Source organism: Eutrigla gurnardus, assembly GCF_963514095.1.
Source record: "Eutrigla gurnardus genome assembly, chromosome: 11".
In the NCBI taxonomy this organism is placed as follows: domain Eukaryota; kingdom Metazoa; phylum Chordata; class Actinopteri; order Perciformes; family Triglidae; genus Eutrigla; species Eutrigla gurnardus.
The window spans coordinates 12,274,792-12,297,734 of record NC_139925.1 but is presented as its reverse complement, the minus strand read 5'-3'; the positions used below and the strand labels follow the sequence as shown (position 1 = coordinate 12,297,734).

The following is a 22,943-nucleotide window of genomic DNA, read 5'->3' as shown; positions in this document are numbered from 1 at the left end:
TGTGCCCGATGTTTAGTGGCCTCAGGGAGTCCCCCTCAGCAGGAGATGGATGATGCAATTGATCCCACCTCTCTGGTTAATTAATCCAATTGCACCTGATGGACTAATAGATTTTTGCAGTCCCACTGAGACACATATTGTGACTCATTTGATTACTCAAATAAGTACGATAACACCAGGATAGACAATGCTAGGAGTGGTGTGCATCTTTTTCAAACTAGTTCAACTTGTTTTACTAAGCCAACCCCTATCTATTGAAAAGTGCATTTAGGCATGACATTCGTTGTGAGCTGTCTGATTCCTGCCCGATAGCTTATCGCATATGAGACATTGTCAAAACTACAGCAGCATCGTGCACGGCTGCCTGCTGACTATCAAAGGGATATTTACATCACGCTCACACCGATCCGAATATGTTCAGGTAATTATTGCGGAATGGTTTGATTGTGTGCTTAATGGTTTTTGTGTTTGCCTACAAACAAAAAATGTCATTATGTAATATTTGAAAGCTTTATTGAAGGCAACTGGACTGGATTTTTCCTATCCACAATTTTTAAATGTCCACGTCATTTTTCCTCAGAAAAGTATGAAAACACAACCATAGGTATTGGGCTTTCAATTTCAATTTCTTAATGTAATATAATTAAATCTGTAACAAACAAAAAAATAACTGTACATATTCAAATTAATTTCACAATTTCAGGCAATACACCTATAAAAACAAACAATGATTTTAATTTTACTCAAGTGTGCCATAACAAAAGAGAAGCCAAGACTAACACCCTGCTTGCATTGGAACATTAAGTATTTAAGGCTGCTCAACTATGCTGCAAACAAGCTGTTATATTCTGTAGCGTCAGTCGTGGATATAAAATAATACTAAAACGATGAGGTACAATAACCTGCATAACTGAGAATGGACACAGACAAAACTATTAAATGTTTGTGTTTGCATCCCATGACCTTACGAAAGTCTACATTTCTGTCTTTTAACTATATAACATCAAACTTTCCCTTATCTTTTCAGAATAGCTTTTCAACAACAATAACTAACTGATTACTCTTCAATATATTCATTTGTGTCAGATTGAAATGTGTTGACGGAAAAAAACGTTTCATTTTTTCACTGCAGGTTTTGGAGGAGAATGGGTAGAAAAGGAGAAAAGTACTTGCTGTTTGGCGCTCTTCTTTTGGCCATTTATCTCTGTAAAAATTATATTGACCACACAAACATTAATCTAAAAGAAGTGAAAACCCGGGGGTATGGCAGTCAAACAGAGGCACCCACCAAAAACAACTCCATTGTATACTCCTGGCCAAGATGTCAAAAAAATGTGAGTGCTGCCGACAGCATAGGCTTCAACACTTTTCCTGATGGGTTTCAAGACTTTCTCTACTATCAACACTGTCGCCATTTCCCGATGCTACTGGATGTCCCTGACAAATGTGGTGGAGCTGATAAATCTGCAGACGTCTTCCTTTTGTTGGTCATTAAAAGTGCCCCTGTGAACTACGACCGCCGAGAGGTGCTGCGCAAAACCTGGGCTAAAGAGAGACTGTACAACGGCGTCTGGATTCGAAGGATCTTCATCGTAGGAACTACGGAAGCTGGTTTTGAGAGAGAGAAACTGGACAAAATCCTCGAACTGGAGAACCGCGATTACAACGACATTCTTCAGTGGGACATTAAAGATTCATTCTACAACCTCACTTTGAAGCAGGTCCTCTTCCTCGAATGGATGGAGAGAAACTGTAACCGTGCTCGCTTCCTCCTAAATGGCGATGATGACGTCTTCGCCAACACAGATAACATGGTTGACTATCTCCAAGGCCTTGAAATTAACGACGGAAGCAAGCACCTCTTCACTGGCTTCCTAATGGTCGGTTCCCCTCCCGTTAGACTTTTAAACAAGTATTTTGTTTCAGTTCAGGTGTTCAGTAAAGAGTATTTCCCCCCCTACTGTAGTGGTGGTGGCTATCTCATGTCTGTGTCCACAGCTTTGGTCATTTACAACATGTCTGAGTCCATTAGTATTATTCCAATTGATGATGCTTACATGGGGATGTGTCTGGAAAAGGCAGGACTAAGTCCTACATCCCACATAGGTGTGGAGCCATTTGGATGGTACATTCCTTCTCACAAAATAGATAAATATGACCCTTGCTACTTTAAAGAAAAGCTACTGGTACACAGATTCTTTTCAGGTGACATGTTCTTTATGTGGCAAAGAATACATGACCCCAACCTGAAATGTGAAATGACAAAGAATGTGCTTAAGCAGAACCAAACTCTGATTTCATGGTGGTAACGGAGGTTTTTGGTACTTTACACTTTTGTACTTTTCACTAGCCTGAATGCAAGTGTGTATAACCGTCTTCATTCTATCATGAGATAAGCTGTTTTATACCACTGTTCTGCTGCAGCTTCACTGTCCAATATGTATTTATTTTTTTTCAATAGCGCATTTGTTTCGTGTATTTCATATTCACATAACGGTTGTCACTGTCAACAGTCCCGGGGAAAACCTTCACTGCTAAAATTACTTTGCAGGCCATGTTAGCTGTTTCGTGTTTTGCCTGTTTTTACTTAAATGCACTTTAGAGGGCCTCAAACACCCTGCAGCACTAGTAGAACTTCCCTGTGTTTTCTTGCAGCACTGTGGCACTTATGTATGCTTATGAATTGTTTTAATGTATTATTTTTGCTTTGATGTAAAGCACTTTGGGTACCGTCTGGCTATTGTAAAGTGCTATACAAATAAAATTTGATTGATTGATTAGCTAATTAGCCGGCACATCAACCAGCATGTAAACATACCCACAAACATAGCTTTGCTCCATTTGGATGCTGGTGTGGCCCTTGCTCGTCGATATCACTGCTGGCTTCTAAGTTACAGACAAAGTTAGTTTCAGTGTAGTTTGTTCCTCGTTCCTACTCGTCAGCTGCTTAACACATTGACACCATGTTTTGACAGTAAATGGGTTGGGTACATGTGATTTCAATTGCCTTGTAACGTCAACATCTATGCTAGCGTCATACGTTACCATTGTAGTTAGAGTTTAAATGTGAATAATTAAACTGTTAACTATTTACATTTATTTCAGCTCAACACGCCAACGTATAGGCCAAGTTTAGCTACAGGACGGAAAGGTATCTGGGTAAAATAAAGTTGAAAACTAACTTTTTAAGGTCGTCCAATTCGTTAGGCGGCGCTACCACATATTGCGGAATGCTGCAGCCTCCTCCATTGCGGGAACATAATGTTGGAATAACGTCCACATTTTGTTAAGACACAATCCTCGTGGTGCCGAGGAAAACTCAAGAGGTTGAGACAACAAAAGTTACTGGGATCCATCCTCTGGAAACCACGAATGCCAAATAAGTGAGAAGTCAACCGTAGCGGTGGACCGACACCGTTATACGCTGCGGGTATGGCGAATATTAGAAGATGTGGTTCACAACGTTACGTTTGCGAATTAAACGGATAAAGTTAGTTGAGCGGCGCGGTAGCAGAGACACAGAACGAGGAAACGACTTACATAGTGTTTGGAGGGGTTCCTTCTCTTCTGCACGTCCACGACGTTCACGTCAAGGACGGCTCGGAGCTGCATCTTGACACGCCAAATAGGATTTGAAAATGCTACAAAAGAAGATGCTCAGCCATGAAAACGATGTTGAATATCAAAATAAAACCATACGGGTGGAATGTCCTTGTGGAGTTGGTAGAAGGAGATACAATAAAAACAAAAAAAAGACTTTGGGTTCATCCATGAAACGGTGGTGTCAGGCGGTCTCGGGGCTTCTGAACTGGTGAAACATGACAACGCAGTAAAAGTGGCGTTCAATCAGCGTTCCCCTCCCTTAAGGGGGGCTGGACTGATCCGCTATAGCAAAGTCCGGACAAGAGGGCAGTGCGTGTGTCCGTATGTAGGCTACGGGGCGGTCCTGCTGCAGCTGGCTGGACACACAGCACGGGAGGAACCCTTTGGGGAAGTTTAGTCCGGGACTCGTTTCTGGTTTCTCCTGAATCCATTGTGATGTTAGTGGAAACAGCATTGAGTTGAAACAGAATGCTCAAAATGTCATATATGTACAGATGATGGGAAAACAGCTGTTTTAGACCCTACTGCACTTTATACTGGCCACCTGTGGTGTAAAGCAAATATGAAAAAAGCTCCAGGTGGCATTTGAATGATGCATTCAGAATCTTGCTTAAGCTCCATCCATCCATCATCCTCCAGCGCCTATCTTCTTCAGGGTCAAAGGCGAAGGCAGGGTACAGCTTGGACAGGGGTCGTCCATCACAGCGCTGACACAGAGAGACAGGCTTAAGCTCCCTGTAAGCGCTGGCCATGTGTTTGTTGACGTTCCTGCTGTGCTGAGGAACTTTATGTACAAATGTATGTATTGACTGATTGAATAAAAAATGGGTCCCGAAGTAAGGCTACACCAATGTATTCCTCCTGTTTTTGGAAACACTGGAACAAACGTCCCATCTTTCAATCGTATTTGCTATGATTCTGTCTTGGTTTTGATATGGGCACAACTGTTGAATTGAATGATCCAACTCAGATTATTAATACACACCCGAATGAACTAATAAATGATGTACTGTTATAAATTAAGACTGCTCAGCTGTATATAAAATAAAAATCTGCTCCATCTTTGCCAGTTGCAATATTAAAAGTTATAAACGCATTAATGTATTATCAATGACTATAATTCCACAATATAATACATTATTCTGAAATGGGCCATTCTGCATGAGTCGTTTTTCTTTTGGTAGCCTTCATGTATACATCTATGCTCATACCTTGTTACTTGATTGAAATGTTTAATGCAGCATGAACGAAGTAGAACCATAAAATGTGTCTGCTTACCTGACAATCACGTATCATCAGTCACACTGCCTTCTTAAACTCGGCATATGACTGCTCCCTCCAAGTGGACACTTGAGCATACATCCACGATGAGCACGAACGTTTACTTCATTTCCCCACACGAGGGCACTATATAACACAAAAAGATCTCCCCTTCTTAATAAAGGGATGCTGCTTTTGATTATTATTTGCACTCTGCAGACTTGGGGGGCAAAGTACATTTACTCAAGTACGGTACTTCAGTACAGTTCTCAGTATTATTGTTTGAGTATTTTGTGTCTTTTCAGAATTGTACTCCAGTAAATTACAAAAGGAAAATATGTGATATGTCTCCACTGGGCTACATTTATTTGACAGTAGTGTCAAGATTCTGTACTGCAATGGTACTTTTAACAAGCGTCAACTTGACCAGCTATAACACTAAATGCTTATTTCTTACAATTCAACTACAAATCCAACAGCATAACATACTACTTTTACTTGTATTCCCTTTCATGTGATACTACATATCATATGGTAATATAATCTCTCAATATTATAATCAATCCACACTGTATACAATCTTTACATGTGCTAGTGTACATAATTATCCAGTCTAAGTTCAGTATATATATATCTTTTCACAATTTGTTTTGTTTGACATATGTGTAGACATTTGTATTTACATTGTATGGATACGTGTATTTTACAATGATGCCGTATGTTATAACAGTGAAATGTAAAGAGCGGTAGGAATTATAGTGGCCTATTATAGTGGCGACCCAGATGCAGTTTTAGTTTAGGCCAACACAAGTAAATCACAAGGCAATGCATTATCTGTAACTAAACCTGTGGGTTTTAATAGCTCGACACAGTCCTAGCTTCCGAGAATTAGCTGAACTGATCAGTTAGCCCACATCACCTGACTCCTTATAACATAATGTGGGCCTGGCCTGAACACAACAACTTCTACCGTTTTTTCTTCCTCCTCTTCATGACGACAGGAACACAAGTAGCATGCGCCGTGGTAGAGCTGAGGGGCTGAGCCGTTAAGCAGCACGTCCTGCCGAGGAGATTCAGGAAACAGATACGGCTAACTAACCGCGTCAAGCTAACTACTGACGGACCAACTGACGGCGGAAATAGCCACGTTTAGCCTCCGAAGTAAAAGCATTTATCGGGTCCCTTGCGTCGTAACGATATAAAACGACCTAGCAAAACACATTTACACTTGATGACGTTAACGTTACTCACTGGGGAAACAGCGAAACAGATAACAGTAACGATAGCGATAGCGTTAACCTTGCCTTTAAAATGACTGCCAAAATGCCTAACTGTTAACGTTACCACTCAAACAACAAAACTATCAATATCATGAGGACAGCTAATGTCACATTGTCTGTTTCTAGTAGTTGGACGTATCCTTAATTTCCTATTTGCCAACGTTTAAGTGTCTCACCACTGTTCGCTAGTAACGGTTTCTTATTTTTGTTAACCTTTATTTTAACGGAAATGTAAGTGACGTCACGTTAGCTAGCTTGATACTGGTCCGCTAACTTATGTGTGGTCAGCCAACCGAAGCATGAGGTCTCTCGAAGCTCCGTTTTTATAGTCGCTAACGTTAAACGATGGACACATCGCGTGGATCATGGTGATATATGGTCGATATTTGCTGTTTAATTAGGATTTCATTGTTTTGAAGACGAAAAATCCTCGCCTGTGCGTAACGGCGAACTCTTCTCTGTATCACCTCGACCAGCGTCCCGTGAACACTGCTAGCTGCGATGTGATTATGAATAACAGCCGTCGGGGGGAAGTTATAATTGGCATTATCACAGCCGAATGGCCACAATAGGGTTTGATCCCCCGCATGCTGTGATTTAGATAGACATTTGAGCTCCATCAACAGCGGTGGAACCGCTATACGTTCTTGGGCGGAAACAACCGAAGAGACCGCATCCTCGCAGCGACGTAGTTCGCGCACGAACAAAAAAAAGATGTCTTTCTTCAATTTTCGGAAGATATTCAAGTTGGGGCCCGATAAGAAGAAGAAGCAGTACGAGCATGTGCATAGAGACGTTAACCCGGAGGACCTATGGGATATCATCGGGGAGCTGGGAGACGGAGCGTTTGGGAAAGTATACAAGGTAAATTTAGCTCATGTGTTACATCCGCCTTGGGGCGTTCTAGCCCGTTTATTTAAGAAAAACACTCGCTTCCCCTGTGTTGCCTGTCATAAGAACGTTATAAATGACAGCACAGTTCTTGTACCGGCAGCCTCCTCTAGGCCAGTACAGCCCGAGTAATGGACGTGTTGTGTGTCAAGTGCAGTGACGTCTCACTCGTATAGTCAAATATACCGTTAGCATACTTGTATTGCCTACTAAATGTGTTTGTTGAGGAGATGTAAATGAAGGCACTGTGACGGCTAGAGCTCATCTCCTACGTCCGCTGTATTCTGGAGGTTTCAAGGCAGGCCCTGTTGATTTGTCAAGTTGCAAATACTATGACTTTGCCGTGTCATTGAGTTGCTCTGCTCCGAGGGGGTCACACGGATAAACAATAACGGTAAAGTTATCCTGAGAGCAGCGAAGTCAGATGTGCATTTACACTATGACAGGTGCACATGTGCAGTGGGTTAACAGTTGTTGTTGGTCTATTTGTTTCACCAACACACACTTTGCATTATACATGAGGCGGACACAAATACCTGCTGCAATGCCAGTGCAGTGAAGTGCTGTGTAATGAAATGCCCCCCACCCAAAAAAACAAAGCTTGTCGTGCCAGAGAGGGCTTGTTTCCTCCTGGGGTTATTTCTAAAGGCTGTAGTTTGCTGTGTTGGCTTGTACAGCAAGCAGCACCTGTTATCTCTGCTGACGTACCTCTCCAGGTTATCTGTGTGTGTGGGGGGTGAATGTCAACAGCGTGAGAAATTCAGCTCCGCTTGCACACCTGTCTTTGTACGGTGGTTAAATGCTGTTTTTCTTTTGTGCATTTTCTTTTTTTTTTTTTCCTCCCATCCTCCCTCCATTTGCAAGTATTATCAGCCGATTCACGAAACTGTGATGAAAGCCAGTATGCCTCCTCGGACACATGTTGCTATAACAAATGTGCACCTCGCAATGTATTGTCTCCCTGTTCACTCCCCACACACAGACAGAGGACTTGCCTTCATCAGGTCCCATTGCACAACACGTAGACTGTTATTTTACCAGTTATTTCACATGCGTTTGATGGCTGCCTCATTTGGGCGGGGTGACGAATATAGCCAGGCATGTGTGAATCAGCTCTTTTAAAGAGCACGAGCAAGAGGAGTGTCGAAATTGTATACACATCAGCACATAAGTATAGGTTCAATTGTGCATCTAATTGCTGACAAGGCATGCCATTTGTATGGACAAATTACTCTCATTATTCTGTTGGCACAGCTCGTCCTTCCACATAGTCAGATATGTATATGCATATTTATTAGTGATATCCTGGGCTAGACAGGCGTTGGCCAGCACAAAGGGAAACAGACATGCTGTGTGTCAGGTCAGAACTGTGTGACACACTCTGCAGCAGTCGCTCCTAACACTCCCACCCTTTTCTTTTTCCTTAACTCCCCAAGATTGTGTCTGTATCCATAAACATTAAAGCCTAAAATAACCTCTCTGCTACTTGTTTGAGGGGGTGAGGGGTGAATTTTAGTATTATTCTCTCTTCTCTCACTGCAGTGTGAATTAAGATTTTGCAACATGTAGACACGCATAAACAATTACCCTACAAAATCTATTTCATCATAGATTCATTTGAGATTAGTAACTTCCACTGTGATTTCACATGTAACCTTACAGTAGGTTTATCAAAGTGATGGGACAGAAAGGAGGGTACGAAATGAAGACGAGGAAGTGAAACAGCTTCACAAGATCAGCTTTTGTCGTTTAGAAGATGATGGGGCGTAATGTCAATATTTTGATCTCAATTATTCAGCTTTTTTTTTTTCCTCCTACATATTTCTTTTCAGTATGTAACAAAATGCTATTATAAAGTCTTGATGAAATGTTTTTATAGAGAAGTGAAACCTCAAAGTGTGACACCAGCCATAAAATGCTGCAGTGTTTATTGCTGTAAAAGCTTTTGTCTTGAATGAAATTGTTAACGTTGATGGATGTCCTTCCACAATAACCCTTGACAACACTGCCCCGGCTAAGTATGCCAAGCTGAATGTTCTGTAGTGCAGCCAGAATAATCAGAAACCATGTATTGAACAGCATTCTCAATTGCAACAACCCTTTGTTGTCAATGTTGCTTTCAGGCTCAGAACAGGCAGAATGGGACCCTTGCTGCTGCCAAGGTTATTGACACAAAGACGGAGGATGAATTGGAGGATTACATGGTGGAGATTGAAATTCTGGCCTCCTGCGACCACCATCACATCGTCAAACTGCTGGATGCCTTCTATTTTGAAGGCAAACTCTGGGTAAGTGAGCATGCCTGTCTGAGAGGCCTGTTTTTTTCTCTTGTGTATAGCTGTTGATTTGAAGCTAAGACGACACAGAGACAGTTAACCAGTCACGCATGGAGACACACAAATTCATCACAAGCTACAATATAATTAGATTAAGGGATAATAGCAGTGCATTTTTTCCTATTGCCAACATTTGAAGAGTTTAAATCCGATCATGTGACACAGTCGGTGGCTAGCACGATGCTAGGACTGCATGTTCAACAGCAAGACTGTCTTGTGACCTCCCTGAGGTCATAAGTCATAATCTTCCAGCTTTAAGTCACAGGCATTCTCCCCAAACATCAATAGCAGTGAATATTGTTTCTTTATAGAGACAAACGTGTAAAAATAAGTCCTGCGTCTACTTCCTTATCACCCTTTGTTACTGTGAGAGTTGCGTCACAGTGTCGTTTTAAAACACGGCCAGTAGATCTCGTTCTGTGTGCGTTAAGAGGCCCCAGAGCAATTAGGTCCTGGCAGGTGGTGTCATGTGACTGTCCCTTGTGGACTGGCCACATCTATGGGAAGATAATGGAGTGGTTTTGGTGGCTGGAGAAAGTGCCTGAATAATTCAGAGCTGCATGCAGTTTGTCCCTCCAGCCCCTGTTTTAAGCAGCATGATGAATATACAACCGTGTCTGCTTTGCACTTGTTGGGTGTTAAGTTAGCTATTTATAAAAAAAAAAAAGAAGAGAGGATTGATATATGCATGAATGATGTTCCATTTGAACCTGATATCAAGATCAACAGCTGTATGAATTATTGTAAACTACAAGTGAGATTCCCGTGGAACCATCAAAAGATGCAGAACAGGAACCTCCTCTTTGTTTGAGTCCGTGAATAGAAGGCAGCACTCGGTTGTAGCTTTGATTGATTTTTGTCTATCATCTGATACTCTGAGCTGTCAGCTAACTGGGGAAATGCCAATATATATGATGTGGTGGTCTGCTATTACAGCTAATGTCAGGAGCTGGTCAGATTTACATGTCTATAACTGTATTAGTGTTATTTATTATGCACTGTGGCTTCATAGAGTGGAAAAGAAAAGCTGCCTCAATAGAGGATCCTCACTATGGCTGTTTAGTGTCTGATCACGCTATTTGTAATGTCTCACAGCGTAATCAATAACATAGAAGAGGGGTTCTGATGTCTTTTCGATAAAGGTCATGTTGTTTACCTGGTTTAGATAGCATACGTGCCTCCATTATAGGAATGCTGTGCTATGAGGGGAAATATAACGCATTGTTTTGCTTTCAGATTCTGATTGAGTTCTGTGCCGGTGGTGCCGTGGATGCCATCATGCTGGGTAAGTCCCTCATTCATTGCAAGCGACAGAAAAATACGATGAACTTTTGGAGCTTTTTCTTTGCTCCATCATCAAGTGCCAACTGTTTTTTTTTATTTTTTTTATTCCATCCAGAAACCTCCTCTGTGGGATTTTTTTCTCTCTCCCCAGTTGGAGAGGTCTTTCCAACTGTGTAATTATTGTAGCTCCGATTTCAAGGAGTGGTTAGTCACTTCTAATGCCTGCAGTTTCTCCCCCCTTATTTTAAAGCTTGAAGAAACACCTCACCTCTTTGTCCTATATGCAAATTACAAAGACAATACCAATTAATTCGCTTCATGTAGATGCCTTGTGGTCTGACTCACATAGAACAAATTCCTTCCACCAGATTTGTCCAGTCATACATGTTGGCTGGTATCAGGGTGGAGTTTTGCCTTCCAGTTGCTATTGGATACCATCAGGCGTTCATGTGTGATGTTCGTACATCCAAAATGGCCAGTCTGTGTTTGTAAAAGTTGATTACAAAAACCACAATAACCATATACTCACTACTGAACGAATGATGTGCTTGTTTAAAAACAGAACTTGAGAGGCCTCTGACCGAACCCCAGATCCGCGTGGTGTGTCGCCAGACCTTGGAGGCCCTGTCTTACCTCCACGAGAACAAAGTCATCCACAGAGATTTGAAAGCCGGGAACATTCTCCTCTCCTTGGATGGAGAAGTGAAACTGGGTAAAAAGGAAATCTGCTGCTTCATTCATCATAAGAAATGTGAAGGATTGTACACTCATGTTCCAGCTAAATATACATTAACTTACCCACTTGGGGATACTCCACATAACAATAGCTGATTTATTTTTGATTTGATTTCTGACTCCGATGTGCTTTGGTGGCTTTCCTGAACCTTTCTGCAGGGCCAACACTAATAGACTTAAATGTCAATTGTGGATCCCTTTACCACCAGTGCAGTGGCTTTGGGGATAGTGGTGCGCATGTCTCTGTTTACATACAATAAAACTGGAATGAGTCATTCGTTTGGAGTCAAGTTAAAAAATAGTTGCAAAACAAAGTGACGTCACATTTTCCCTGTAGCCCCAAAGGAGAGAGGACTTTTATACACCACTCATGTGCTGGAGTTGGTGATACATTGAACTTATGTTACATAACATTCCAGAAGTAAAAAGTCTTCACGTCGCTGCTCATGTCCATAACTGCTGGCTCCCCGATGATTCATGTTCATGTAGGCAGAGGGGTCACGGCAGGGCCCGGCAAACAATAATTATAAAGCAGTCACCACGCTCTTAATGATGGATCTCTCTTTCCCTCTAATGTGTGCGTACTGTAAGTGATGTAAGGAAAAGAGGGAGCGGGCTGAATTAATTCCACAGGCAACAGAACTGCGGGGAGTGATGATAAGAATGGGAGATTGAGGCCTTTCTGCCCACTTTATACCCTTTGAAATTGATCATGATTTGTTTGTACTTTCAGCTGACTTTGGGGTGTCTGCTAAAAATACCAAGACATTACAGAGAAGAGATTCTTTCATCGGCACTCCGTATTGGTGAGTCATGCAGCCTTGTATACAAGAGGGCATTTACCCCTCTCCATCTGATAACTGTCCAAGCGTGTCTCACAGCTACACATTTTCTATGCGGTGGCACAAAAGCTGTATTGGAATGTGGAAACGGAAAAGGCCTCATTCAGCAGTTTAGATGCACAGTCGGATGACCTCAGCTTTTAATACTGAATTGGCTTCCTATCTTTTAAGTTCCAGACCAAAATGCACGTATTCTTATTGTCTTTTTAACCTTGGAAAAGGGACCCCAGGGATAAAAAATGAAAAAGCACATTCACTCGCAGTCCGAAATTAGCCTCATGCTAATTACAAACCCGCTGATTCAATTTTTGCAGGATGGCCCCAGAGGTGGTGATGTGTGAAACTTCCAAGGACCGCCCGTACGACTACAAGGCCGACATCTGGTCCCTCGGGGTAACCCTTATAGAGCTGGCGCAGGTTGAGCCACCTAACCACGAGATGAATCCCATGAGGGTGCTGCTGAAAATAGCCAAGTCCGAGCCGCCCACACTCATGCATCCCTCGCGCTGGTGAGAATGGAGCATGGTGATAACTGGAGAGGTGGCACTGGAATGTTTCCGGGTTGGAGATAAGGATTTGTTGACTGTCTAATGTGTGAAAGCTTAGTGAATTGTTAATGCTTAAGTGAATGGCCACAGGCAGAGGAATGGTATTAATAAATTATATTTTGCAAAGCAGGACCCAGGGACATTTGCTCTGTTCTGTGGCCAACAAATTGATTCTGTGTTGTTTATTCTTGAAAGGTCATCAGAATTTAACGACTTTCTGCGGAAAGCGCTTGATAAGAATGTGGACAATAGGTGGGGCACACTACAGCTTCTACAGGTGAGCCGACGTCACTCACTCCCTTCTGCTACCTCACGTTACTCATCAAACCATCTTCTCAGCCTACAGCAGAACCCAAAGAACGCATACCCACCTAAATGTGTCATTTACTTTTTTGCTATTTGTTCTGATGTTTAATTCCGCTCGACAGTTTCTGAAGGATAAAGTATATTGTCTATTCTTGTGTCCCTGTCCATCTACGTAGCATCCATTTGTCACCAGTGTAATGGATAGCAAACCACTCAGGGAGCTCATAGCCGAGGCCAAAGCTGAGGTCACAGAGGAGCTTGAGGATAGCAAAGAGGAGGAGGAGGAGGAAGACCCCGAAACACCTTCGGTATGTAGCTTTATTGATATATAAGAAGCATAATGGTACTCAACAAATTATTTTAAAAACATATGTATGAGCTGGTGATAGTTTCACATAAGACATATTTTGTTGGTTCAGGCGGCTCCTGGTCACAAGCGAGCACCGTCAGATGTCAGCGTGGCCAGCTCAGAGGAGGACAAAGTCCCACCAACCTCCTCCACGCTGGAATCTGTGACAGAAAAGACGGAGGCCGAGCCTGCTGAGGACCGGACCAGTGATAAGCTCTCCGATGAAGGGCTTGGAACAAGTGAGGTAGACAAGACTGAGGAGGAGAAACTCAAAGAGGTGTCTGATGCCAGTAATGAAGACCTGGCCTCTGGGCTAATAGAACCAGCTAAGGACTTAATCTCCCAAGATCCTACACAGCCTCCTAGACCAGAAGATGTTCAAGCGGAGGAGTCGCCAGCTGAGCCTGTGGTATCGCAGCCAGAAGAACCTGTAAATACAGCAGATACCCAGGAACTTGTAACAGATGGTGCAGAAACAGCGGAGGAGCAGAAGGAGACACCAGGAGAGAAATCAGAGGATGAACCTACCCAAGTTATAGAAGAAGAACAAGAGCCCAAGGAGGTGAAAGAAGAAGAAGAAGAAGAAGAAGAAACTGGTACAGAAGAATCCAGAGAATCACAAGAGCAAGCTGAAGAGCCAGACTCCATATCAGGAGAAGTGGCTCAGGCAGAAGAAGAAAGCAAAGGGCCAGATGAGACGTCTCAGCATCAAGTGACAGAGGACAAACTAGAAGACACAGCGAATGGAACATGCATAAATATAGACCTGCATAATGTAGAATCAAATGTAGTGGACACGAATAGAAATGGAGAAACGGACACAAAGTTGAGCGTGGATGAGTCCTCCGCTGAGGTTCTATCGGAGAAGGAGGCCATAGTGGGTCAGCCAGAGGAAAAGCCTAAGGATGAGGCCAATGAGGAGGCAGAGCAGCTGGAGCAAGAGATCCCGACCAAGGGGGAGGTTGATGTGGAGGAACGGGCCCCGACTGAATCCACAAATGGAGTCAGTGAGGAAGCCAAAGACACCTCTGAGGATTCAGAACAAGTGGTCCCGTGTAACAACGTCTCCGTGAAGGAAGACGAGGAGAAAGCTACCTCCCAAGACGACGTCTCCGTCCCAGACAGTGAAACCGATTCAGAAAGCAAGATGGAGCACGGAAGCCCTGCGGTGATCAAACCAGATTTGGAGAAGGACTGTGACTCTGGGAGCAGCTCTGCTGCTGACAGCAACAGCCTTGACCTCAATCTGTCCATCTCCAGCTTCCTGTCAAAGAGTAAAGAAGGGGGCTCAGTGTCCATGCAGGTAATAGAATCTGTACCTCACTTACAACCTCAGTTTTTAAATTATCACTGTATTTATTTTTTAACTTGAGCCCCCCAAACACTCCCTGTTTCGTTTTCAGGAGTCAAGACGTCAGAAGAAGACTCTGAAAAAGACCCGTAAGTTTATGGTCGATGGTGTGGAGGTCAGCGTGACGACATCAAAGATCGTGACGGACAACGACACCAAGAGTGAAGAGTTGAGGTTCCTGAGGTACGTGTTTATCCACCCTGCTTAACGTACCGTATGTGACACGGCCTTTTTACATGTCTGCCTTATATAGCTCTTGTTCATTTCACAACTCCCACAGTTTTACACATGCCAGATGAGTTATCTATGTTACTGTCTTCTCCCATGTTGCCTTTTAAAGACACGAGACATGCTGCCCTGACTGTTTACACAAGTGCTGTCTGACTTTTTGCTGTCGGGTTCATGACCTTTTTATCAGTAATACACAGTTAGCATGTATATGTAAATATTCATGCAAGACCGATTAAAAATATATAGACAACAAAGCATTAAATCCTATCTGAGAAATGGAAAAATGAAAGGTTTTGTATCTGTATCAGTGACAAACTGTTAAATTTGTGACTAGCAAGTATGTTGGCCCCCTGACTACACTGTCGATGTGGTTTCCTTAGGCGGCAGGAGTTGAGAGAGCTGCGCCTCCTGCAGAAAGAGGAGCAGAGGGCCCAGCAGCAGCTGAGCAACAAGCTGCAGCAGCAGAGAGAGCAGATCTACCGCCGCTTTGAACAGGAAACTACTGTGAGTCACTCTCTTATTACCACAGTCGTGTTGCATGTTTTTTTTATATTTGGCTCCTAGGTAACAAGCTGCTTCATCTCAGAGTAGATTGAAAGCTGACTGAGGGACTTGCATGAAGGGCGTAGCCAACACTAGTCCGTCTATCAGTTGCTGTAGCATTTAGCACCTCTACTGTGAAGTGCAAATGCTCTTTAGTCCGTTATGGTCACAATATCAGAAACTTTGGTGGTGACACCATACATATGTCATTTACAGATACTTGTCCCATAATAAAGGCCTGTGCTCTTGATGTATATTAAACTTGGATCACACTTCTGATGCCAGTTTCTGCTGATTCCGTCCATGCAGGCTAAGAAGCGTCAATATGACCAAGAAGTGGAGAACCTTGAGAAGAAGCAGAAGCAGACCATCGAGCGACTGGAACAGGATCACACCAGCCGGCTCCGAGACGAAGCCAAACGCATCAAGGCGGATCAGGACAAGGAGCTCTCAAAGTTCCAAAACATGCTGAAGAACCGGAAGAAAGAGGTACGGTGATGCATGGCTGGTTCTGCGTGGAAGTGCCTTCCGCCGAGCCGATTAGCTCCTAGCTGGCACAGCTTTGGGTTGGAAGCATTTGCTTGTCATAGATGCAAGGTGTGTAATGGTGCACGTGTTTAACTTATCTGGTGGCGTACTTGGCTGTGTCTTGTTTATCCTATGGTAGTCGGGTGCCTTATGTTGTGTGCAAATGATAGCAAAAAGATTGAATGTGCTGCCGTTCTCTTAGATGCTGCTCGCTCCATGTTGTTTTGTCCATTATTCAGCTGCCCTGAGGCTTCTCTTTGCCTCCCTAAGCAGTGCTTTGCTGTGGAATCTGTTTGTTATTTTTAGAGAAATAGTTAATTAACTATTTAATAAAAGTTAAACATGATGGTGTGCTGGGCTTATAAATATATAAATATCTGTTTTTACTATTCTTATCTGCCTCTATCGCTGCTTGGCAGCCTTAAATGTCATTGGTTGTTCTGGGCGTGCTTGCAGCTTTTGTGTTTTGCTTTATGCAGCTTTTTTTATTGCAAGAGCACCAATTGGCATCCATTGTGTATTTATGAAATTACGAGCAGGTGGTTGTCCTGCTTGTAATTTCCTGCCACTTCAATATATAATTAGACGTTGGCTTTAAGTGTTTACTTCTCAGCGATGTACTTTGTTGTGGTTGTTTAGCTGCAAAAAAAAACAAGCTACTGGTAAAAATGCACATTTGTTAAACTTCTGTTTTTGTTATTTGCAATGCTGTGCTCTTCATTCAAAATGTACTGTTATTGTGTATTTAACTAACCATGTCTTTTGTATGAGTGTGTGCGGTGGCTCTGGTCATGGAATGGCCGATTTTGGAAGTTTTTTTCCGTGGTGTTGGGTTAATGATAGAAGCCTTCCGTCGGAGTAACTGATATGGAATCACCTTTAATATACGTATTCAAGGAAGTCGTACTGGAGCGGAGGTGGGCCTAGTTTTCCTAAAGTCAACAGGGAATGCTCTCTCGCATCTCTCCTGTATTAGTTGTCATCATTCATCGGGCCAACCATGGTGGTGTCACCTGCAAATGTAATAATAAACACAGTCATATGTAAATAGGCTCTACAGCAAACAGACTGAGCAAACCTGCGGCCCACCTGTGCTCAGGGAGAGTCATTTTCCCAGTTTGTGGCCTTTATGTACCCACACACAGATTGCATCACACAGACCTAGCCAGTTTAGTTTAGTCATCAGATTGGCTGTTAGTCATTTTAAAGGCTGAGACTATGAACACAGTGCTGTCTTAGAACCTCTTGAATGTAAATAAAAAAGTGCAGGACAAAGGAAACTGCATCAGCCACACGTTTATTTAGTCGATAAGCAAACTGAAGTGAGTCAGGAGCCCCAGGTATGTGTTATCTATGATGGTTTGAACCAGTTTTTTTCAATGGTCGTCTGTGATTCCAACTCAGTTACTCTTTTTCTTTTTAGTTTCTGGAGGCAAAGCAACTACCTTGAAGGCTGTGGGACTTAATTGAATGCTAAGTAATGCCGGGAGCTGATTTTCAGACTAACATCTGACATGTACCATTCAGATATTTCCTTTGACTCGCTCGTGTCTTGACTCAGACTCAGTTCTGACCTGCTGCCATTAAATGAATGACCAACTAGTGCAAAGGGACATAATCAAGCATGCTGACTCTAAATCGGTTGGTGGCTGGGTGCAGGATCTCTCCTCTCAAAGCGGGCCGTGCATGTCTTCTACTGTTGGCCAGCTTTGCCAGATTTTCAGAATCGGCATCAACCAGTTTCTGCACATACACTGTAGGTCAAACAGGAAGTTGGACAGTCTCCCAAACATATGAGAAAAGAGCTCATGAAACGCGTAAAGGAGGATCTCTCGCTCCTCAAGACGGCAGAGGTAAACCTTCACCTGCTGTCTGAGAAAGAGTAAGATCTCTCTCTCTCTCTCTCTCTCTCTCTCGCTCTCCCTCTCTCTCTCTCTCTCTCGCTTCATTCTTGCTGTGAGACAAGTATCCACATGTACAAAAATACAAAAATGACTGTCTGCTCCTTATCGTGGGACTGATTTGTCAACCATAACCACAACAGAACCAAAATGCTGTTATCCATAGCATGTATGCTACTATTAATTAACACAGCAGTCCTTCACCTTTTCTCCTGAGATAGCTGTTGATGGAAAAATGATGATTCATAAGTGTCCACTCTCACTTTAAGTACTTAACCATAGAGTACCGGTGAGTGTTTATGATGGAATAAATTAACGAGGGAGCGATCGCAGACTCGGCTTTTGTTTCCACAAAACATCTGTACTGTAGTCGATTTCCAAACGCGTATCTGTGCATCTTTTATGATGGAACACGAGTCACACGTCAACGAAGGTCGGCTTTTCTTTGAAAGGTCACTCATAGAGTTGAGCCAGTGGCATGGTAACATAGGTGCTTTTTTTTTTTTTTTTTTTTTTGCTGGATTAAACTCAAGTGCTGCTTTTCAAGCATGAGAAGAAGAGAAAAGTATTAATAACTAACAAATTGACTTTCTCCTAACATTTATCCAGAACTGTGCTGCGCTGTGTGCATTAAACTCACCGATATTGCCAGAGGGTGAAATCTCATAAGTTGGGAAGATGCAGTGTGTGTGTTTGCTGGTGTGTGTGTGTGTGTGTGTGTGTGTGAGAGACATCCTCAGCCTGCTGTGTGCTGTCTGATCAGGACGAGTGCGCTGTGTGCTCTCCTCCACAGGCAGTGGCCCAGGTTATGATACAATCTTTTCAGTTGTCCTCATGCGCACTCTTCAACGCTCAGATGCAGGATGTAAGTTCCCCCCCCCCCTTCGTCGCCCTGTTTCTCTCCATCTCTGGCCCATACTTAGATGTGAGAAGAGACAGGATAATCTGTGCTGGTTCAGTTTTAAGAACGACACATGTAAGCATGGGCGTTGTGTTTCTTTATAGTGTTGTCGTCACTGTGTTTGTGCAGTGGTTTCTCTCTTCCTCTCCTGCTCAGTAGTTTTCCTCCACCAGCCCTCTAATGTTCTACATCTAGTCCGTGTATTTTTATATGGTGTTTTTATTGTATCACGCCGCGACAAAGACTGGGAGTGAACGGCACTCTCTCCCAGATGCGGTGTAGTCACTGAGGCCCCTTCCGTCTGGATCCGTGCCATTGCCGACAGTTACAGGACTGATGTAAAAAGTCATTTTATTTGAAGCCAGCAATATAACAATATTCCCAATACGTTTTTTTTATAGTGCATTCTGTGCATATATGATCAGTTACATGTAATCCTAGTGTAGTAATCGCAGTATGTAACCTGACAATTTGCCACCAGCAAATGTACATTTTTAAATTTCCTTTAAAAAAAACAAAATTAAATGACTAGTTAATTCTGTCCGGTTGTGTAAAATGAGTCGTGTATAATGTAGGCTGAGCTCCAGACGGCGCGAGAACGTCAGTGTCGATGTTGTCTCACCTCAAACGGTGCATCTTAATCTTCACTGAACTTCTTTCTTTCTCTCTCTTCGCCTCCATTGTGGATCATTGCCATCCATGATCTGAGTGTCTCCTCTGCCGATCCAGTTGATGATGATGTGACATCTTAGTGCTCTGTGTTGTTCTGGACTTGAAGTGGATGGCTTGGTTACATCATTTCATTTCAGGCCGTTTTTGACACTTGAGTCGTGTTATTGTGCTTTCTCTCTCTGTCTCTTGCTCTCTGCTGTCCCCCCCCCCCCCGGCCTCCTCTCACTGCTCCTCTTCTCTCTGGCTCCTCAGGAGCAGGAGTTCCTACAAAAGCAGCAACAAGAGCTGGACGGAGCTTTAAAGAAAATCATACAGCAGCATAAACTGGAGATCACCACCATTGAGAGAGACTGCTTGAACCACAAGCAGCAGCTAATGAGAGGTACATCGTCAGGCTTGTTATTAATCCATGCTTAGGCCACGTTGCTATTCTATTGGACAGACATGAAAGCAGCCTGAAAGGTTGAAAGAAAAGTCACTTTTGTTTTTCAGTTTTGACTAGGGTGACACCAAACACTGACTGAGCTGCAGGCATGTTACTGCTTGGCTGACAGTGTTTGGTGTCTGTTGTGTTATCGGCGCTCTACTCGTCACCAGCTGACATGCATGTACACGTTTGCCGACTCACATATAAGTGGCCTCATGGGATGTTTTTGTGCGTGCACGTGTATGATTTGTTTGTTTGTTTTAGCTCGAGAGGCGGCCATGTGGGAGTTGGAGGAGCGCCACCTGCAGGAGAAGCACCAGCAGCTGAAGCAGCAGCTGAAAGACCAGTACTTCCTGCAGAGACACCAGCTACTGAAGAGGCATGAGAAAGTAAGAGCTGGGAGAGAAATCTGCTCGCTAATGTCTCAGTTTTAAATAATGTTTCTGAACCTAAAAACTGTGTGCCTGTGTGTGTGATGGATTTCTAGGAGATGGAGCAGATGCACCGCTACAACCAGCGGCTGATAGAGGAGATGAAGAACAAACAGACTCAAGAGAGGGTCCGTCTGCCCAAGATTCAGCGCAGCGACGCCAAAACCCGAATGGCCATGTATAAGAAGAGCCTCCGCATCACCGCCACCGCAACGGTCACGCCCGAGCAGGAGAGAGAGCGGATAAAACAGGTGACTAATCTGCGAAAAAGTCTACACACTTAATAGCTTTGTTTGGGTTTGGGTTTTTATTTTTGTCTGCCTGGTCCAGTTTGCTTCTCAGGAAGACAAGAGGCAGAAGAACGAGAGGCTCCATCAGCACCAGAAACATGAGAACCAGATGAGGGATCTGCAACTGCAGTGTGACTCAAATATCAGGGAGCTGCAGGAACTACAGGTGAGCCCACACACACACACACACACACACACACACACACACACACACACACAGCTGCATGTATTAACTCACATTTTCTTTCAGAACGAGAAATGCCACCTTCTGATTGAACACGAGACCCAAAAGCTGAAGGAGCTGGATGAGGAGCACAGCCAAGAGATAAAGGAGTGGAGAGAGAAGCTGAGACCCAGGAAGAAGGTATATTTAATATTCATTAATTGTTTGTCTTAATCGTTTCCTGACTCCATCTACAGTAAATCATCTGATTTGTTTGTGATATGATCCTCACAGTGGTTGACTCAGTTGTGTGTGTGTCTTCTGCCCCCTGCAGGCCTTAGAGGAGGAGTTCACGCGGAAGCTACAGGAGCAGGAGGTCTTCTTCAAGATGAGCGGTGAATCCGAATGCCTTAACCCGACCACCCAGAGTCGAGTATCGAAGTTCTACCCCATCCCAAACCTGCACAACTCTGGTTTATAGCCCTGTTTTGCGTCTGTGCTACCAAACAGACTCCGATCAAACTTGGCTGTGCTCACTGACGTCCTGGTGGAGCGACATCATTTCTCCGACCGTTACCGATAACATGTCTTCACTGCTTTTGATCCCACCGTTAGTGAGCATGACGTGCCTATACACCGTTCCCCTCACTCCATCAACGTTTTTCTCAGCTTGTTGAGAAATGTCCAATGATAATAATATGCACTTTTTTGAGCATGTTCAAATTTTAGAAGCCTGCAGTTGGTAGCAAAAGGTTCATCATGTTGTATCTGATAGTTGTAAGCACAGCCTGCTTCAGTATGAATGCTCTCCAGTGCCTCTTATGTTCTCTTTTCTGTCTGCATCAAGGCCCCTCCCTGTGTTTTACAGTAAAATACAGTGTCCCCTGAATGTGCACTTAACTTGTTCTCTTATCTCATATTTCCACCCACAATCACAAGATTAAACTGACTCTGAGATCTTGTGTTGCTGGTTCAAGGGGAGAGGTAGTGAGGAGTTAAAAAAAGTCTGTAGTTGTAATACTTATGGCTGTGTAGTCTAAAGTCGGAGTCAAAGACCGTGTTGGGATCATAAGGCTGTGAGTTGAAATGAAAAGGAATGTACTGTGTTAGAAATGATGCGCCGGGTGGTTTGTCACACGTGTGTACTTACGTATGAAATATAATCGGATACTGTGCTCGCCATGAGGGTTTTACAATCTTGAGAAAAACAGAATATATCTATTGCTTTAGCACACCATTTCAGTGCTGTACTCCCACTTAGTTAATCGCAGAGGTGACATGTTACTTCCTTCAGATTGATTAAATACTATATAATATATAAGAACAAATAACCTTGAAATGAAAACGAAAAGAATGTAAAGCTGTTTATTTGCACTGTTTTGCCACATGAGCGAAAGGAAAAAAAATATGCAGTAGTAGAACTGTCGATGTATTTTTGACAGTGAGTCACCTTTGTCTCACCCCAGCCTATTCAAACTCCAAACTGACTGAATTGTCGAACTTTTTTCTGTTTGTTATTTTGAAAATATGCCCTTTAGTATTTTATGATCACATCTAGTTTTGTAAACATGTATTCCTAAATATCAATGCTGTAACGGCTCCTCTCTGTGAGCTTTCGGCTCTCGTCGAGACCGGTGTAGTGTGAAAGGTAAAATGCTGTATCTGTAACTGTATGAGGTTCAACGTGTGAGACGACGTTCTTCGCTGTATTTTGAGAGATAAAAGTATTGATGGTTCACAAAAAGAGATTTCAAGATTCATGCGTTTATTTTGTCGCTGCATATCATCATCATTTCCGATTGCTGACATTAACGCTGACTAGAGTTTTGTCGTGAATGCTGGGTTTTTATTGGGGTCTTTGGAGACTGAAATACTTCATACACCCCATAGATTTCAAATATGTTTTTTATTTTGTTAAGTTACAGCATTTCAATGAGTCGTTTTTTCTTCCACGTTGAATATTCTTTTGATGTCAGATCAAATGTATTTAAAATGTCTTTATAAATTGTCTTTTGTTGTAAATAAAATATTGTCTGTTTATTTGAACATTTTTAACTGTCTGGAAACACCT

General features: G+C 42.9%; 3 protein-coding genes across 8 annotated transcripts in view; 2 read left to right on the top strand and 1 right to left on the bottom strand.

Annotated features, from left to right (window-relative positions):
• The window catches only part of LOC311021399 (SH3 and PX domain-containing protein 2A-like), a 44,704-nt gene extending 40,032 nt beyond the window's left edge, over nucleotides 1-4,672 (bottom strand). Inside the window, exon 1 of one of the 2 annotated variants that reach the window (XM_084021949.1) lies at nucleotides 3,541-4,672. In XM_084021949.1, the coding sequence (XP_083878075.1) occupies nucleotides 3,541-3,612 (72 nt within the window). In that variant the 5' untranslated portion in view covers nucleotides 3,613-4,672. The remainder of the gene's footprint in view (nucleotides 1-3,540) is intronic. The other variant, XM_084021950.1, reaches the window with a different exon arrangement.
• LOC311021400 (N-acetyllactosaminide beta-1,3-N-acetylglucosaminyltransferase 3-like) lies at nucleotides 302-4,754 on the top strand. Of its 2 annotated transcripts, XR_014598011.1 has the most exons (3): nucleotides 302-421; nucleotides 1,133-2,579; nucleotides 2,790-4,754. XR_014598011.1 is itself a non-coding variant. In XM_084021951.1 (2 exons), the coding sequence occupies exons 1-2, from the start codon at nucleotides 414-416 to the stop codon at nucleotides 2,307-2,309; spliced, it is 1,185 nt and encodes a 394-aa protein (XP_083878077.1). In that variant the 5' UTR covers nucleotides 302-413; the 3' UTR covers nucleotides 2,310-2,780. The 2 variants fall into 2 exon arrangements, 1 of the variants encoding a protein (XP_083878077.1); XM_084021951.1 differs by lacking the exon at nucleotides 2,790-4,754 and having other exon boundaries at nucleotides 1,133-2,780.
• Nucleotides 4,755-6,412: 1,658 nt separating this feature from the next.
• slka (STE20-like kinase a) lies at nucleotides 6,413-22,912 on the top strand. Of its 4 annotated transcripts, XM_084021299.1 has the most exons (20): nucleotides 6,413-7,007; nucleotides 9,158-9,322; nucleotides 10,607-10,655; nucleotides 11,217-11,366; nucleotides 12,123-12,195; nucleotides 12,546-12,740; nucleotides 12,975-13,056; nucleotides 13,262-13,393; nucleotides 13,505-14,737; nucleotides 14,838-14,968; nucleotides 15,397-15,520; nucleotides 15,869-16,048; nucleotides 17,848-17,940; nucleotides 18,782-18,853; nucleotides 19,814-19,943; nucleotides 20,253-20,377; nucleotides 20,476-20,670; nucleotides 20,750-20,875; nucleotides 20,960-21,073; nucleotides 21,207-22,912. In XM_084021299.1, exons 1-20 carry the CDS (start codon nucleotides 6,858-6,860, stop codon nucleotides 21,351-21,353), a joined length of 3,666 nt encoding a protein of 1,221 aa, XP_083877425.1. In that variant the 5' UTR covers nucleotides 6,413-6,857; the 3' UTR covers nucleotides 21,354-22,912. The 4 variants fall into 4 exon arrangements, with proteins under 4 accessions (XP_083877425.1, XP_083877427.1, XP_083877426.1 ...); XM_084021301.1 differs by lacking the exon at nucleotides 17,848-17,940; XM_084021300.1 differs by lacking the exon at nucleotides 18,782-18,853.
• Nucleotides 22,913-22,943: the final 31 nt, after the last annotated feature.